Source organism: Gopherus flavomarginatus, chromosome 7 (assembly GCF_025201925.1).
Source record: "Gopherus flavomarginatus isolate rGopFla2 chromosome 7, rGopFla2.mat.asm, whole genome shotgun sequence".
NCBI classification, from domain to species: Eukaryota; Metazoa; Chordata; order Testudines; family Testudinidae; genus Gopherus; species Gopherus flavomarginatus.
Window position 1 is genome coordinate 7,768,742 of NC_066623.1, and position 16,848 is coordinate 7,785,589.

A 16,848-nucleotide genomic window follows, 5' to 3' on the forward strand; every position below is an offset into this window, starting at 1 on the left:
ACTTTCAGCACTGAGACACAGTAGTGTTACTGTATCTCACTCTATGGTAGACGTGGCATCTGAGACCCTTTAGCCCTGACTGGTTGTGTTGCTTCCATAATGTTATTGAGCAATGATAGGCAGGATGGAGTGGTTGGTGGAATGGGGCTCCAAAATCCATACCCTTTGATAATCAGAAGGTGAATGTGTTAATAAACAAGATCTGCCTCAGATTCAATAGGTAGCATATACCTGCTCTCCTCTTAGTAAGTGTAGCTAAGTAATTGTTCTAATCATCTCTCCTGGATCTGGATTTTTGGGAACTAAAAATAGCTGCTTGCTGACATCAGGAAGGATGTTTGCAAGCTTTCCAAGTTTGTTGGCAGCAATATTTGCAGATCAGATACAGTTGACAGGATCTTTAATCAGGTCAGATAAGAGTCCAGCTGGCAGAAGAAGCTGTCTGAACCTTCCAAGTATAATTAAAGATGGATCAATGAGTATTAGGCACCCAGTTGGTGTTAATTTTGTTTCGCCTTAAGGGCCTGCTTCCCTGATTTTTAGTGACATGTACTTAACCTAAGGGGAAATCTTGAGTGGCCTTGTCATTAATTAAATGCTCTTTAAAGTTAAGAGAAAGATTTATTTCTTTTTTAAAATGAAGAAATTAAAAAAAAAGACATATTTTAGACTCAGCAGTATATTCAGCCTCCCCAATTAATCAATGAAATGTTTGAAGACACAAGTTGATTTTAAATTAATTATGACTTTTTTAAGTATATTTATTTTTATAGTAGACAGATTTGCTCCTTTTTGCCTTAGGAAGAACCACTTGAGTTGCTTGGTAATAATGTTTTATGGCCATTGATCTGGCTTGAAGTGATAAGTTACTGTTTAAACACAAGAGCAAGTAAATAGTGCTATGTCTGTAATAAAATATTTTACTAGGTTTGGAAACACAGGTACATGGGGTTAATGATCTTAAACATGAAAGGGTTTGTGGTTAAAACAGAGACATAATTCACTAGCCCTCCCTTTTTTTAATCTCATTTAAATTTGGGATTATTTCAAAATGTTGGTGAAAGTTATTGAGTTGACATTACAGAAGACTGATCTTCTGTTTATCCACAAAATAGAAACAGCATATCCACCAGCAATTCAAAGATCCCCCTCCCCACACTGTCTTTGCCAGCATACCTCAGTCATGTCCTGGCAGGCTCACCTCTAGGCCTATATGTACCTTCTGTCCTTTGTCTCTGTGCTGACATTGCCAGTGGCACCAATTAGTGTTATTTGTGAAGGTGGACCTTTGCCCCTACTAGAAAATGATCTTAGAACATCAATTCACTTTCTATTGGCATTAACCTGGCCTCAGACACAGAAACACTAACAATGTTTGGTATTAAAAACATGGGTAGTATTTAGAGAAGTGAAAGAGAGGTGTATTCCATTCCTATTCACCCTCCACAAATATTTGTCCTATAGAGTTCTTTTGGGATGTAAGGACTTCTCCATCCCTCTCACAGATGTGCTAAATACTGTTGCTCCAGTCTCCCAGATTAATTTATACATCCATAAAAAGCAAGAGCTGCACCAAATTAAAAACAGAAGCAAATCTAAAATTTGGCTAGCGTGAACTTTAACTCAGCAAATATGAAAGGTGGCCAAAAGCCAGAGGAAGTTTGCCTATCCTGATTGGTGTGTATTGAGTCATGCTAGGTCTTCTGTTTATGACATCATGCTCCTTCCAGAAGTTTCCTAGCTGAAACATAACAAAGGCAAGTATTTAGAATTTGCACTCGGGGGCCTCGTAAAGGGTACTGTTATTTGCCTATCTTATCTGTCTGTAATTCACCTGTGTCCTATATCACTGTCCTTTCTCCTCAAAGCCTACAGAGCTCTCATAGGGAATCTGATCCAGCTAAAGCTCCCTTTCCCTGCACTTAATTGTTGCCACAGGAACAGAGGTGTATGTGTGGAGAACTTCGCAGCTAACAAGATGACATCTAAGAATCTAAACTGAGTTTGACACATTCACTTATTACTGTGAATAATCCTCATGTTCTCTATAATAGAAGGTCCTCTCTCCCTCTAGACTATTCTCATCTTTTTGGAAAACGAAAGAGTGTTTCAGAAAAATAGGTGGATGTGAGAGAGATTAAATCTTTTTTGAAGTTAATCTGGGCTTCATCTAACATTCGTCTTGTTCTGCCTGGCCACTTCATATAGTTATTTAACTGAACAACTTCCGAAGAGCTTTTAAAGTAGTGACCCTTCTAGGGTCTTTTTCATGTTTGGCCAGAGACAAGAAAATGTTAAGGTTTGGGCACTTTTTGATTGTATCTCTGAAATATGGGGACTCATTTAGAAGGTATTTTGTAGGGAACAATCCTGCATTGGGACTAGACTGAATTATGATAAAAATGGAAAAGGTCTTATGTCTATGCATCTATGATTAACCTTGGCCTTACATTTCTGACTTCACAGCTTGCATATTTTTTCCTTGAGCTTTTGGGGTAACACACGGCTAAAGTTGGCCTGGAGATCTTAGGGCTCATATGAGCTTTGATACTTTTTCGTATGTTTGCTTATGGATGCTATTTTTGGCATTTCTATCATGAAAGCTTTCAGTGAGGAAGCCCAGGAAGAAAGTGTAATTAAATAAGATTGACACCTGCCCTGAAAATTGCTGCAGTTTTAATTTTTGAACAAGCATTAAGTCTAACAGAAAACAATAAAAGAGACAGAGGGAGCTTTTAAAAGTCTTAAAGAGGTTACAGTCCATCAGATGATGAGTAAAGTACAGTATATATGTGTACAAGACTGGGCTTAATAGGACAGAATTTTGTGATAGACTTGTTTTGTGTAGAAGCCTTTGTAAAAGACTGCTCTGACTACTGATATCCCATTCGAAGAGGATCACTGTCTGATTCCACAAAAATCTACAATTCTGAAGCTATGCGAAGGAGAGAAGGGGCTCAGCATTTCAAAAAAAGTGTTTCAGCTTTCCTACAGTCTTCCTCTTTTCTTCCCTCAAATCCTGCTTAAAAACTGCCTTCTGCTGGGAAGCCTTTTTTAAAGTGACCAGTCAATTTCTATACCACAGGCTCATTCGCCATGTACTGTGTGTGTCCAGACTGTTTTGTTTATGTCTGTACAAAACTATAAACTCCTTGGCTCAGGTACTATCTCTTCTTTGCAAAGCACTAGGCAGAATGCTTGTCCTCATGAAATAATGATACTTTTCCAGCTGAGCAGGGACTCTTGTATCAAAACAATTCTGCCCCAAAGGGTTTATGTGCACAAACGGATGATGACATGATGTATTCTGCATGATGTTGAGCTAGTGTTTGGGGTACCAGTTCCACCTACATTAATGGGGGGAAGGGGGTCTTCAAATGTGGGAACTGCAGGTAGTTTGGAAGTAGAGTTGAGATCAGCTGCAGCAGGGACTGTGCATAAAGCCAAAAAGTACCTAGGCTGAGTCACTGTCTTCTTTATGTCAATATGCTCCTCTAGAGTTTTCCTAACCTTGAAGTATATACATATAAAATCTTCCCACAATTTTCTGTCGGCCTTCTGGAACCTCCCCCGAGGGACCCTCTTGGACTACTTAAAGGAACTCAGTCAGATGCCTGTGACTCAGTGAGTCCCGTGATGATCACTTTCCTTTCTCCCCAGGGTTGGGGAGGGAGGTGTAGACTGGGGATTAGATAATGTTTGGGATCAGTGATCTAACATTCCCCTCCCACAGACATATACACAGACATTTTGCTTCGTCATTGGCACAAGAGCAGGTCAGTATAGGGTGATTTGCAGCCTGCAGAATCCAGGCTCGAATCAGAGTTCTTCAGCTCCTGTGTCTAAGAAATAATTACTGTGCTCCCTGGAGGGAGGCAGTCCTTTCTCCTACCCTAGAGTATTCAGAATTTCACAGAGAGAATATTTCAGGCTGGGGTAGCAGGGAGTTTAGATCTGAAACGTTTACGCATTGCTGTGTTAGGTTGGGTTGTGTCAGAGCTCTTCTTCCTGCTTTCTTCTTATCAGTGTCGGCTCTCATGCAGTGATCTCTTGCGTCTGCGTGCCTTCTGGGGTCCTACAGGTAAATGGCCATAATCAGAAAAAAATCTTTATGTAAGACTGGATGTAGAAGGATTTTCTCTCTCTCTCAAGGTCACAGGCAGGAGAGAAAGCAGCAGCCAGCCTTATTTTCATATTTTGAGGTTAACCTATCCTGAAGGTTAGCTGTGAAATGTCAGGATTCTTACATGGGACATGTCATCAGTCAACACCAATTTTAATTGGAGTATCATAAAATGTTTTTAAGCACAAAGCTTCTGGGAGATATTTTCGTCACGCTACATAGGAGAAGATACAAAAGAATGTTCATGAGGGGGGACACCACACACCTAGCACACTCTTAGTGTTATACAAATATAAGAATTTAAGAACCAGAGAGCGAGAAAAAATATATATATTTACATATACACCAAAGTGTGTTCTTCAGGAAATGTTACCTGTGGTCATCTCCTTAATTTAAAGAATTCAAATGTGGCTAGTTTTAAGTGCCTTATTTACAATATTGTTTTTGCTTTTCTAAAGATCATTCAAGAACCTTTATACTGTGATAAAACAGACTGTGGAACCTGCCGCTCAAGCACACTGACATGCAAAATAAACAGGAAGTGAGGTCACTTGTCATGGGAAAGTTATACAACAGCAAATAAACTGGCTGGAACAGCCCTGAACTGGAACGGGGGATGGGCCAAAGCAAAACCAGGGAGGGACCCAAAAGCCTCTGAGGTTTGAGGAAGTTAAACTCTGGATATAAATTGCTGCTCAGATCTATCTCTAGATTTAATAGATCTTTTCCATCCCTAGTTTGCATGATACCTTTATAACAGCCTCTAGATTTAAACCTCTCTTGGCTGCTGACAATAGGGTTGCCAGCTTTCTAATCACAAAACTGAACACCCTTGCCCTGCCCCAAGGCCCCACCGCTGCTCACTCCACCTCCTCCCTCCATTGCTCTTTCCTGCACCCTCACTTTCACCGGGCTGGGGCGGGGGTTGAGGTGGGCTCCGGCTGGGGGTGCAGGAACTGGGGTTGGGCCAGAAATGAGTGGTTTGGGATAGAGGAGGGGGCTCCAGGGTTTGGACTGCAGGAGGGGACTCGGCTGGGGCAGGGGGGTGGGATTCGGGAGCGGGTGTGGTGTGCAGCCTCTGGGAGGGAGTTTCAGTGTGGGAGGGGGTTCAGGGCTGAGGCAGGGGGTTGGGATGAGGGAGCGGGTTCGGGGTGCAGGCTCCAGGCGGGTGGTGCTTACCTCAGGTGGATCCAGGAAGCAGCCAGCATGTCTGGCTCCTAGGCAGAGGGGCAGGCCATGGGGCTCTGCATGCTGCCTGCACCCGCCCTGCAGGTGCCACCCTTGCAGCTCCCATTGGCCACAGTTCAGGAGTTGCAGAGCTGGTGCTTGGAGCGAGGGCAGCACACAGAGCCCCTGTGCCTGGAAGCCAGACATGCTGGCTGTTTCCAAGAGCCAGGGCAGGCAGGGTAGGGAGGCTGCCTTAACCCCGCTGCACCACCAATCAGACTTTTAGCAGCCTGGTTAGCACACACCAGGGTCCCTTTTCGACTGGGCGTTCCGGTCGAAAACTGGACGCCTGGCAACCTACCTGACAAGGTGTTTTCAGTTGCAGACTTGGGTCTGAAATGTATTCTGTATTGCCAACCCCAAGTGTTCAGAAATCATGAGACTGGCTTAAAAATCATGCTGATTTAAAAAAATATATTATTTTTATTTGCCTTTAGGAGTTTGAGCCTTTGCAGTTCATATTTTCAAGCTTTTATTTTAATTCACGAGAGTTAGAATCTTCCTTTTAAGAAAAATTAAAGCTGATTGTCTCATATAATCACATGACTTCAGGAGCATGAGGGGAAAGGGCTTTAAGAAAAACACCAAATATTGGAAGACTCATGATAAAATTGCAAGAGTTGGCAACACTGCTTTACTCCTCCTGTTTTTTGACAGGCTAAGGCCTGGTCTACACTACACGTTTAAACCAAATTTAGCAGCGTTAAACCGATTTAACCCTGCATCCGTCCACACAACGAGGCCCTTTATATCGATATAAAGGGCTCTTTAAACCGGTTTCTGTACCCCTTCCAGACGAGAGGAGTAGTGCTGAAATCGGTATTGCCATGTCGGATTAGGGTTAGTGTGGCCGCAAATTGACGGTATTGGCCTCCAGGCGGTATCCCACAGTGCACCATTGTGACCGCTCTGGAAAGCAATATGAACTCCGATGCACTGGCCAGGTAGACAGGAAAAGCCCCGCAAACTTTTGAATTGCATTTCCTGTTTGCCCAGCGTGGAGCTCTGATCAGCACGGGTGGCAATGCAGTCCCAAATCCAAAAAGAGCTCCAGCATGGACCGTATAGGAGATACTGGATCTAATCGCTGTATGGGGAGACAAAACTGTTCTATCAGAGCTCCGTTACAGAAGACGAAATGACAAAGCATTTGAAAAAATCTCCAGGCTATGATACAGAGTCTACAGCACAGTGCTGTGTGACAAGCGTAACGGAAAGCCAAAGAATCAAATGGATGGTCATGGAGGGAGGGAGTGGGGACTGAGGACTCCAGCTATCCCACAGTTCCCGCAGTCTCTGAAAAGTATTTGCATTCTTGGCTGGGCTCCCAGTGCCTGAAGAGTCAAAAACATTGTCGCCAGTAGTTCAGGGAATATGTTGTCAATTTACCCTCCCTCCCCTCCTCAAAGAAAAGGGAAAAAAAATCATTTCTCGCCACTTTTCAAAGTCACCGTATGTCTACTGCATGCTACTGGTACATGAGGTGCTGCAGGGCCAAACAGCAGCATGTTCTCCCCTCCCTTCCCCGGTGGCAGACAGTACAGTGCAAAATGACTGATCATCATCATCATCATCCCGTGAGTGCTCCTGGCTGGCCTTGGTGAGGTCAGCTGAGGGCGCCTGGGTAAAAATGGGAATGACTCCCTTTTATTCCTGGCAGACGGTACAAAATGCTGGGTAACCGTCCTCATCATAGCAGCTGGAGCCTGAGCTCCATCGGCCCCCCACCTCTTTCATGTCTAAAGAAAAGATTCTGTACTCCCTGGACTATCATAGCAGTGGGAGGCTGCATTCCTCTCCCCTCCACTCTTTAATGTCCTGCCTGGACTATCATAGCAGCTGGAGGCTGCCTCCACCTCACTTTATCTTGCTAAAAAGTCAGTGTTCCTTATTCCTGTATTCTTTATTACTTCATCACACAAATAGGGGGACACTGCCACGGTAGCCCAGGAGGGGTGTGGGAGGAGGGAAGCAGCGGGTGGGGTTGTTGCAGGGGCACCCCCTAGAATGGCATGCAGCTTATCATTTCTGCGGGATCTCTGGGGCTCTGACCCGGAGCGGCTGTGCTCTCTGGCTCTCTAGTAGACTTGCCCCATATTCTAGGCAGGACTGACTCTATTTTTAGACAAAACATAAAGAAGAGAATGACCGGGGGAGTCATTCCCATTTTCATCTATGCGCCCCTGGCCGACCTCAGCGAGGCCAGCCAGGAGCACCCATGACAGCAGCAGACGATACAAAATGCTTGATAACCGTCATCACCATTTCCCAATTGCAAACGGTACAAAATGATTGAAAACCGTCATCTCATCGCCAGATTACAATGGCAGACAGTACAATAGGGATAGTAACCATCTCTGCTACCTTGCATAGGCAAATGAATGCTGCTGTGTAGCACTGCAGTACTGCCTCTGTCAGCAGCATCCAGTACACATTCGGTGACAGTGACAAAAGGCAAAACAGGCTCCATGGTTGCCGTGCTATGGCGTCTGCCAGGGCAATCCAGGGGAAAAGGGCGCAAAATGATTGTCTGCCGTTGCTTTCACAGAGGAGTGACGACATTTACCCAGTATTACCCGCGACACTGTTTTTGCACCATCATGCATTGGGATCCCAACCCAGAATTCCAGTGGGCTGGGGAGATTGCGGGAACTATGGGATAGCTACGGGATAGCTACCCACAATGCAACACTCCAGAAATTGACGCTAGCCTCGGCACATGGACGCATACCGCCGAATTATTGTGCTTTGTGTGGCCGTGTGCACTCGACTTTATACAATCTGTTTATGTAAAATCGGAATAATCCTGTGGTGTAGACATACCCTAAGTGTTGTTGACCTGCATTGTATGGTATAAATCCCATCCACTTATTCAGGCCTTTATGAGGGAAAAGTGTGATTATGGAAATTATAAAGACCTATATCCTGGGGTGAGACCCTAATTAATTTGTCTGTTAGTAATGTTTGTATATATACCCACAAAACAGGTAATAGGTGGATTTTACAAAAGTAAAAATAAACAGATTAGATATGATGCACTAAATAGTATTACATATTTTTTCTTGATCTCTCAGATGGCAACAAAATCTCAAGTGACGTGCACAAGCAGACCTTACCTGCTTTCTTCCCATCAAGTTTTCCCCCTTGGCCCTAGCTAAACATATTTACTGTTTCCTGTTTACCAGGTTTAACATGTATATTTAAATACAGGAGACAGGACCTGGTATGGCTTAAGGTTTCAACTATTTTCTGAAGGTGAAAATGCTGCTGCTGGTGTATGGTTGCTGGCTATACCAGCTGTTATGATTTCATATGATAGGTTGAAGGTATCTGCATGGCATTGTCGTCTCGCAGAACAGAACAAGCCAAAAATTGTAGGTATTTGGTATGAAATTAGCTCTTATCACATTCCTGTAAAGCACATTCACTAAATGGCAATGTGGACTGGATTTGAACTTGCAACACAGAGATGACAGAATTCAGGGGTTAATGTCTCAATTGTCTTACAAGAGCAATCTTTATTCACTAGAATAGTACCAATGAAGTCAATGGAATGACTCAGGTAAGTAAGCATTATGTGTGTGAATAAGGTATTCAGGCTTCTTATTTTTAGCCCTGTTTACAAACACAAAATCAGTTTCAATATATTCATTTGCTCATCGGCAGTAAAGAAAATGGGACAAATTAATTCTTTGTGTAACTCTCCTGGCTGATTTAAATATAATAAAAATGACCATATGAACAGACAAAAACAGACCAGATCATTTAAAAATCTGATTACTATTGGTCAACAGCTTGACAAACAACTTGAGGTTATAACCTTCTAGTTTCAAGTCCTTTACAAATTATGTTGCTTTTCCAGGCAATAGCTTCCCTTTGCCATGTTCATCCATCATTGATTTACTCTCAGTAGACATTAGATGCCATTTCCTTTAACTAAGATTAAATGCCTTTGCTAAAATGACATCAAATGTGCACTGCAAAGCCACATTGATCAGGACATATTTACACATTAAAATTTTCATAAAACTCTGCCAAGCACACCTGCAGGGACTTCAGTGGCTACATATATCTGGGCTGCTTGCTTTACATAGAATGGTCATTCTATTAACTTACCTATTCTTAGAACCCACTAAATCAGTGGTTCTCAAACTTTTGTACTGGTGACCCCTTTCATATAGCAAGCCTCTGAGTGTGACCCTCTTATAAATTAAAAACAGCTTTTTATATACTTAACACCATTATAAATGCTGGAGGCAAAGTGGGGTTTGGAGTGGAGGCTCACGGAATCAGGCTGGGGGAATCAGGTAAGTTTTAAACTAGGGTAAACTGCACCAGTCCAAAACACACTGACTCAGTAATATCTACACAAAGGTGTTTGGCTAGAAATGCAGAGTAGACAAGGCCTCAGTAAGGACTATGGAATGGTAGTTTTATCACTGTGTAAACAAACACATCACAGAGTACCTGTTGAGGAATCCGTAGTTTAGAAATAGGAAAGCTCCATTTACACAGAAATATCTTGGTAAAAGTCAATGTTGGGAAAGGAAATATGGGGGAAAACCAGTACATAACCATCTCATAAAATTTTAATCAAATATATTTTTTGAGAATCTATCCAAGTGTAGCAATGCTCCCATGATGAAAATTTCATGACCATATTGTGTACCTTTGGGGAATTGCTGTGACTGAACGCTAGCTTCTTGTGACATAATTCCAATTCCAGTTATGGAACAACTATAAACCAGTGCAGAATGTCATGAATGAGTGCAGATATTCCAGCATGCTCCATAACAAAGACAGCCAATCTACTCCCCCTCCCCCACTTTGTTGTCAAACACTGCCTTCTTAAATCCTTGGCATATTTATTTATAATGATTTAGTTATTCTTCCTGTAATAAAACATATTTCTGGTGTGCAGGGCCTTTGTCAATGACAGGCTGTTTTGTTCTGCACTGCTGCAGCATATTTTCAGTTTCATACTAAGTGCAATGAGCTATGGAGAAAGCTGGAGAAAGCACTCAGAAATGTGCTTTGGATGATAAGGGTGACATCGTGTGGGTGGGAGGGTGATAAATTAGGTTGTGACACTTAGGGCTGGTCCAGACTAGGGGAGGAAAATCGATCTTAGATACGCAACTTCAGCTACGTGAATAACGTAGCTGAAGTCGAATATCTAAGATCGAATTACTCACCCGTCCAGACGGCACGGGATCGATGTCCGCGGCTCTCCGTGTCGATTCCGGAACTCCGTTGGGGTTGATGGAGTTCTGGAATCGATATAAGCGCGCTCGGGGATCAATATATCGCGTCTAGATTAGACGCGATATATCGATCCCCGAGCAATCGATTTTAACCTGCCGATACGGCGGGTAGTCTGGACGTGGGCAGAGGGTTTAATCCTACTTCTCTGGAATATTTAGTGTTTCCTATGCTGGAAAATAACATTACAAAATTGAACATTAGATTTGAGAACTAACCTGTTGGAAAACACAGGATTGAACCGTTATATATTGTGCTGTCTTTATTGCACATTGTTCCTCTATTTCCTCTCCTTCATCCCGGTGGAGACAAATGTGTGTTGTGTCACCAGTGCTTTGTGAATATAAATCTAGAGAAGGACCAGAGAGAGATACACAATTCAGGTCTGAAATCTGTATTTTGATACCCCCTTTCTCTGACAAAGTTTGGGGCTGTCTGGATCCAGGGTTTTGGTTTGGCCCATTACAGAGGTGGGGATCAGCAGCAAAATTCAATTTTAGATCTGGATTTAGATTCCAAATCCCTTAAGTGTCAGGAATGTTTGATTATGGAGTTTTAGTTGAAAGCCACTTCCTTACAAAAGAGCCCACAGGCATTCTCTCTTTCTCGTCCTCACACTCCATCCAACAGCATAGCCAGGTAGCGCAAGGCCACCTCTTAACTTCCATTTCCAAAATAGAATAGTCAATGACTCCACAAACAACACTCAGGGTACGTCTACACTATGGGATTATTCCGATTTTACATAAACCGGTTTTATAAAACAGATTGTATAAACAGCAAAGAATCCTGTGGCACCTTATAGACTAACAGACGTTTTGGAGCATGAGCTTTCGTGGGTGAATACCCACTTCCTCAGATGCATGCATGCATCTGAGGAAGTGGGTATTCACCCACGAAAGCTCATGCTCCAAAACGTCTGTTAGTCTATAAGGTGCCACAGGATTCTTTGCTGCTTTTACAGATCCAGACTAACATGGCTACCCCTCTGATACTTGACAGATTGTGTAAAGTCGAGTGCACGCGGCCACACTAAGCACATTAATTCGGCGTTGTGCGTCCATGGTCCGAGGCTAGCGTTGATTTCCGGAGCGTTGCACTGTGGGTAGCTATTCCATAGCTATCCCATAGTTCCCGCAGTTTCACCCGCCCCTTAGAATTCTGGGTTGAGAGCCCAGTGGCTGATGGGGCAAAAATCATTGTCGCGGGTGGTTCTGGGTAAATGTCATCAGTCATTCCTTCCTCCGGGAAAGCAACAGCAGACAATCATTTGGCGCCCTTTTCCCCTGGATTGCCCTGGCAGACGCCATAGCACGACAAGCATGGAGCCCGTTCAGCTTTTTTTTTTTACAGTCACCGTATGTGTACTGGATGCCACTAACAGAGGCGATACTCCAGTGCTACACAGCAGCATTCATTTGCTTTTGCATGATAGCAGAGATGGTTATCAGTCGTTCTGTACCATCTGCTGCTGGTGTAAATTGGCAATGAGATGACGGTTACCTGTCCTTCTGTGCTGTCTGCTGCTATCATGGGTGCCCCTGGCTGAGATCAGCCAGGGGCGCAAAGGCAAAACTGGGAATGACGACTCAAGTCAATCTCTCCTTTACGGTTTCTAAAACAGAGTCAGTCCTGCCTAGAATATGGGGCAAGTGTACTAGAGAACCAGTGTATCAGAGAGCACAGCTGCTCCGTGTCAGATCCCACAGAAATGATGAGCTACATGCCATTCACGGGGGGTGCCCCTGCAACAACCCCCCCCTTTGCTTCCCTCCTCCCTCAACCTTCCTGGGCCACCGTGGCAGTGTTCCCCCCATTTGTGTGATGAAGTTATAAAGAATGCAGGAATAACAAACAGTGACTTGTTAGTGAGATAAAATGATGGGGAGGCAGCCTCCCGGTGCTATGACAGTCCAGGCAGGACATTAAGCGGGGCGGGGGAGAGGAGCCCAGCATGCCGCTGCTATGATAGTCCAGGCAGGACAGAATCTTTTCTTTACACAGGAAAGGGAGGGGGCTGATGGAGCTCAGCCCCCAGTTGCTATGATGAGGACGGTTACCAGCCGTTCTGTACCATCTACTGGGAATGACCAAGAATCATTCCTATTTTCACCCAGGGGCCCCCAGCCAGCCTCACCTGAAGCCAGCCAGGAGCACTCACGGGTTGATAAGAAGGACGGTTACCAGTCCTACTGCACCGTCTGCCACCAGGCAGGGGAGAGAAGTGGATACTGCTCTTCACTGCTGCAGCATCGCGTCTACAAGCAGCATTCAGTAGACATAGGGTGACATTGAAATAATTCAAGAAATGATTTCTTTACTTTTTCTTTCACGTGAGAAGGGGAAGTAAACTGACGATCTATTCCCTGAACCACACCGGACAACGTGTTTGAGCCTACAGGCATTGGGAGCTCAGCCAAGAATGCAAATACTTTTCAGAGACTGCTGTGGACTGTGGGATAGCTGGAGTCCTCAGTACCCCCTCCCTCCCTCCATGAGCGTCCATTTGAGTCTCTGGCTTCCCGTTACACTTGTCACACAGCACTGTGCTGTGGACTCTGTATCATAGCCTGGAGATTTTTTTCAAATGCTTTGTCATTTCATCTTCTGTAACGGAGCTTTGATAGAACAGATTTGTTTCCCCATACAGCGATCAGATCCAGTATCTCCCGTACAATCCATGCTGGAGCTCTTTTTGGATTTGGGACTGCATTGCCACCCGTGCTGATCAGAGCTCCACACTGGGCAAACAGGAAATGAAAATCAAAATTTCGCTGGGCTTTTCCTGTTTACCTGGCCACTGCATCGGAGTTCAGATTGCTGTCCAGAGTGGTCACAGTGGTGCACTGTGGGATACCGCTTGGAGGCCAATACCATCAATTTGCGGCCACACTAACCCTAATCCGATATGGTAATACCGATTTTAGCTCTACTCCTCTCGTTGGGGAGGAGTACAGAAATCGGTTTAAAGAGCCCTTTATATCGATATAAAGGACCTCCTAGTGTGGACGGGTACAGCGTTAAATCGCTTTAACACTGCTAAAATCGGTTTAAACTCGTAGTGTAGACCAAGCCTCATTCTCTTCTCTCCCTCAGGTGCTCAAAGCCATGGTGGGAACAGCAGGTGGCGCTGCTGGCTTGGCTGAACCCAGTGCAGGCCGTCCGGACACATCACTTCCATTCCATTGCATTTTGTGTCTTCAGTCAAACTTTAGAAATATCAGGGAGAGGAAAAATCCATGCTGGTTTTTGTGAGGCTGCTTCTTCAGATTAACATAAAATGCAACCAATGATGCAGTGTTTTTACTTTAATGTCTCTTCTTTGCCTTCTGCTAGCAGGTACGAACCACTGTGAGCCTATCAGTTGTATACTAATGATACAGGTGTATCCGCAAAAAGAACAGGAGTCCTTATGGTACCTTAGAGACTAACAAATCTATTTCAGCATGAGCTTTCGTGAGCTACAGCTCACTTCATCGGATGCATAGAAGTGAGCTGTAGTCCACGAAAGCTTACGCTGAAATAAATTTGTTAGTCTCTAAGGTGCCACAAGGACTCCTGTTCTTTTTACTAGTGATACAATATTTTTTCTTCTATAGTGTTGCTTGCTACTAGCACTATTCCAGCTAAACGTATGTCTGTGTTTGTATTATAAAATTTTCCTGCCTCTAAAATGACGTTTTAAATTTTGTCCTGTAAAATGTTTCCACAAAACTTTTAAGTACTACAGAAAAAATAATCCCCCTCACTCTGAAAGCTTTTCTATCAAGGACATGTTCTCACAGATGAATTGAGGGGGCAATTTATTGTAGATGATACAGTCTTTTCGGTTATACAGTGGGGCTGCAAAAATCTGTAGGATATAACCCTGTTTCCCCCCCTCAACATGTAGCACGTTTTAGTTGCCACAAAAGTGAGCATGCCTTCGCGTTCTCTAATGAAAAGTAAGGCTACGCCTTTGAATACAATAGCCCCAGCAACTGTGCAGCTTCACACGCTGAAAACTACATCGATGTTAAAGCTGACACCAAGTAAATATGGCATCCGACGAAGTGGGTATTCACCCAGGAAAGCTCATGCTCCAAAACGTTTGTTAGTTTATAAGGTGCCACAGGATTCTTTGCTGCTTTTACAAGTACAAATATTGACATACTGAATATACTAATAAAGACGAAGAATGAGGCACTATAAAGTGATTTAAGGCAGTAAATAAGATGCTTGCAACTTAGATTTATGGTTTATTTACCCGCTAGCTGTGAATGTATTTGCTTTCATTGTTTTGAGGGTTTCATAATTTTTCTTTTTATATTTAAATGTAAGTGTTAAAAGGCTATTGCAGAGTGAACATAATTTCATACAGCTATTTAAAAGCCACTATTATATAAATCATCAAAAGGAAAAACAAACAGGACAGCGACTAATAAGAGTTAGCAGTATCATACAGTGTTTCATTACTTAATACAAGAAATCATATTTAGAATTAATCATAAAAGAGTGAGAGAGAAAATACCCCAAATGCAGGGGTGGCTCCAGACCCCAGCACGGCAAGCGGGGGGCGCTCTGACGGTCTCCTGAAGAGACCTCCTGCAGGCGGCTCCGGTGGATCTCCCGCAGGCGTGCCTGCGGAGGGTCCGGTGGAGCCGCGGGACCGGCGACCGCCTGCCGGCCTACTTGGGGCGGCGAAATGTCTACAGCCGCCCCTGCCCCATTGGGATTATTGCAGGGAAGCTCCCGTTTGCATACGGGAGAAGACGCTGTGTATTTAACATTATTCTTGTTTGCGTTATTCAGACAGTGAAGTAAATCCCCTGCCCCCGTTCATTCACCTGCTTTGCTGTGATTAGGTATCGCAACGGGGAAGGGCTTTGGCTGCCTTTTGTGGGGCAGTGTTAGAAGTTACCATCCCGCTGTTCATTGTGTATCAGTAACACACGCACATCTGCACGAAGATTTCCGTGCACACTTATTACACACATCATGCACACGGTTGCCCTCGCATGAGCCCAGGAGCTTGCACAAGCACAGGGCCCCGTTTACACGAGCACGCCCTGGCACACTCACGAGGCCCTGCCTGCGCGTGCACACGTGAATACGCCGCCACCTGTTCACGGAAAGGCGCGCGGCGCCCTTGCACACGCACACTGCCCCCCTCCCTTGCACGTCCGCCCGGCCGCGGCATGTGCGCGGCTCCTTTAACTCGGTGCCATCCCCGCCCCTTCCCCTCCCCGGCGGCCGCCCCCTCCCTGCTCCGGGGGCCGCGCACGGCAGCCCCATCCCGCTGGAGCTGGCGGCCCGGCCGGGCGCGGCCAGTGCATGAGGGCAGCGGGCGAAGGCGGAGGAGGAGGCGAGTCCCTCCAGCCCACCGCGGCTGCCCCCGCCGCCTCCGCTCCTCGCCGGGGCCGGGGCCCGGGAGGCTGAGGCCGCGCCGCGCCCGGGACATGCGGCCTCCCCCACCGCCGCGGAGGAGGAGATGAGGCTCCGCAATGGCACCTTCCTCACCCTGCTGCTCGGCTGCCTCTGCGCCCTGCTCTCGCTCTCCTGGTACGGGGCCTTCAGCGGGCACAAAGGTAAGGGGCGGCCGGGCATCGCGGCCCGGGGGTCCCCCCCCTGCTGGGGGGGTCCCTCCCGCGGCTCCCCTGGCCCCTCGCCTTGCACCCGTGGGCAGGGCCTTTAGTGACCGCAGACCCTGAGCCCTCCCCCGCCACTCTCTGGGCACCCAGCCCCCAAGCTACCGGCCGGGGGACCCTCCCCAAGCTTCTGCCCGTCCAGCCTGGCACCCAGTACCAGGGTCCCCCCTCCCGCCTCCCTTCTTACTCCTCCTAAGGCAGCCAGCCCCTTGCAAGCCCTCTTCTGCTGTAAAGCGATGTCTAAGGATCTCCTCCGGCTCCGACCACCCATTCTCCTCCTCAGGAGTAAGGGGCTGGCAAGTATTTCCTTCCTCCAGGGTGTGCATCCTAGATCGCTCCCCAGTACTTGGGGTATGGGTCAGGCAGAAAGGCAAGAGGGACCTGGGCACTGAATAGCTCTCTGGAACTGCCAGCCTTCCTTTTACCCCCTGTGTGTTCAGCTGTGCCTGTCCTCTTCTTTCTGCTGCAGAGTATGAAGTTCCCTCTCCGCCCTCCCCGGGGGTACCCAGGCATCCCCTAGAGACAGTGCTGTATGCGTGCACACTCCAGGATGCTTTCCTCTCTCGGGATTCCTTCTTCAGCCGGAAGTTTATTCTCTGTTTGCAACCA

General features: G+C 45.7%; 1 protein-coding gene and 1 long non-coding RNA gene across 4 annotated transcripts in view; one reads left to right on the forward strand and one right to left on the reverse strand.

Moving 5' to 3' along the window:
* Positions 1 to 1,601: 1,601 nt before the first annotated feature.
* On the reverse strand, positions 1,602 to 6,409 carry LOC127055073 (uncharacterized). The gene is made up of 2 exons (XR_007775396.1): positions 5,303 to 6,409; positions 1,602 to 1,741 (listed from the first exon to the last, which is right to left on the reverse strand). It is a non-coding gene; the product is annotated as an uncharacterized LOC127055073 (long non-coding RNA).
* Positions 6,410 to 15,998: 9,589 nt separating this feature from the next.
* Positions 15,999 to 16,848, forward strand: part of MGAT4B (alpha-1,3-mannosyl-glycoprotein 4-beta-N-acetylglucosaminyltransferase B) — a 103,724-nt gene continuing 102,874 nt past the window's right edge. For 2 of the 3 annotated variants that reach the window (XM_050961563.1, XM_050961564.1), the window contains exon 1: positions 16,006 to 16,179. In XM_050961563.1, the coding sequence (XP_050817520.1) occupies positions 16,083 to 16,179 (97 nt within the window). In that variant the 5' untranslated portion in view covers positions 16,006 to 16,082. Of the gene's footprint in view, positions 16,180 to 16,848 lie in introns of all 3 variants that reach the window. The other variant, XM_050961565.1, reaches the window with a different exon arrangement.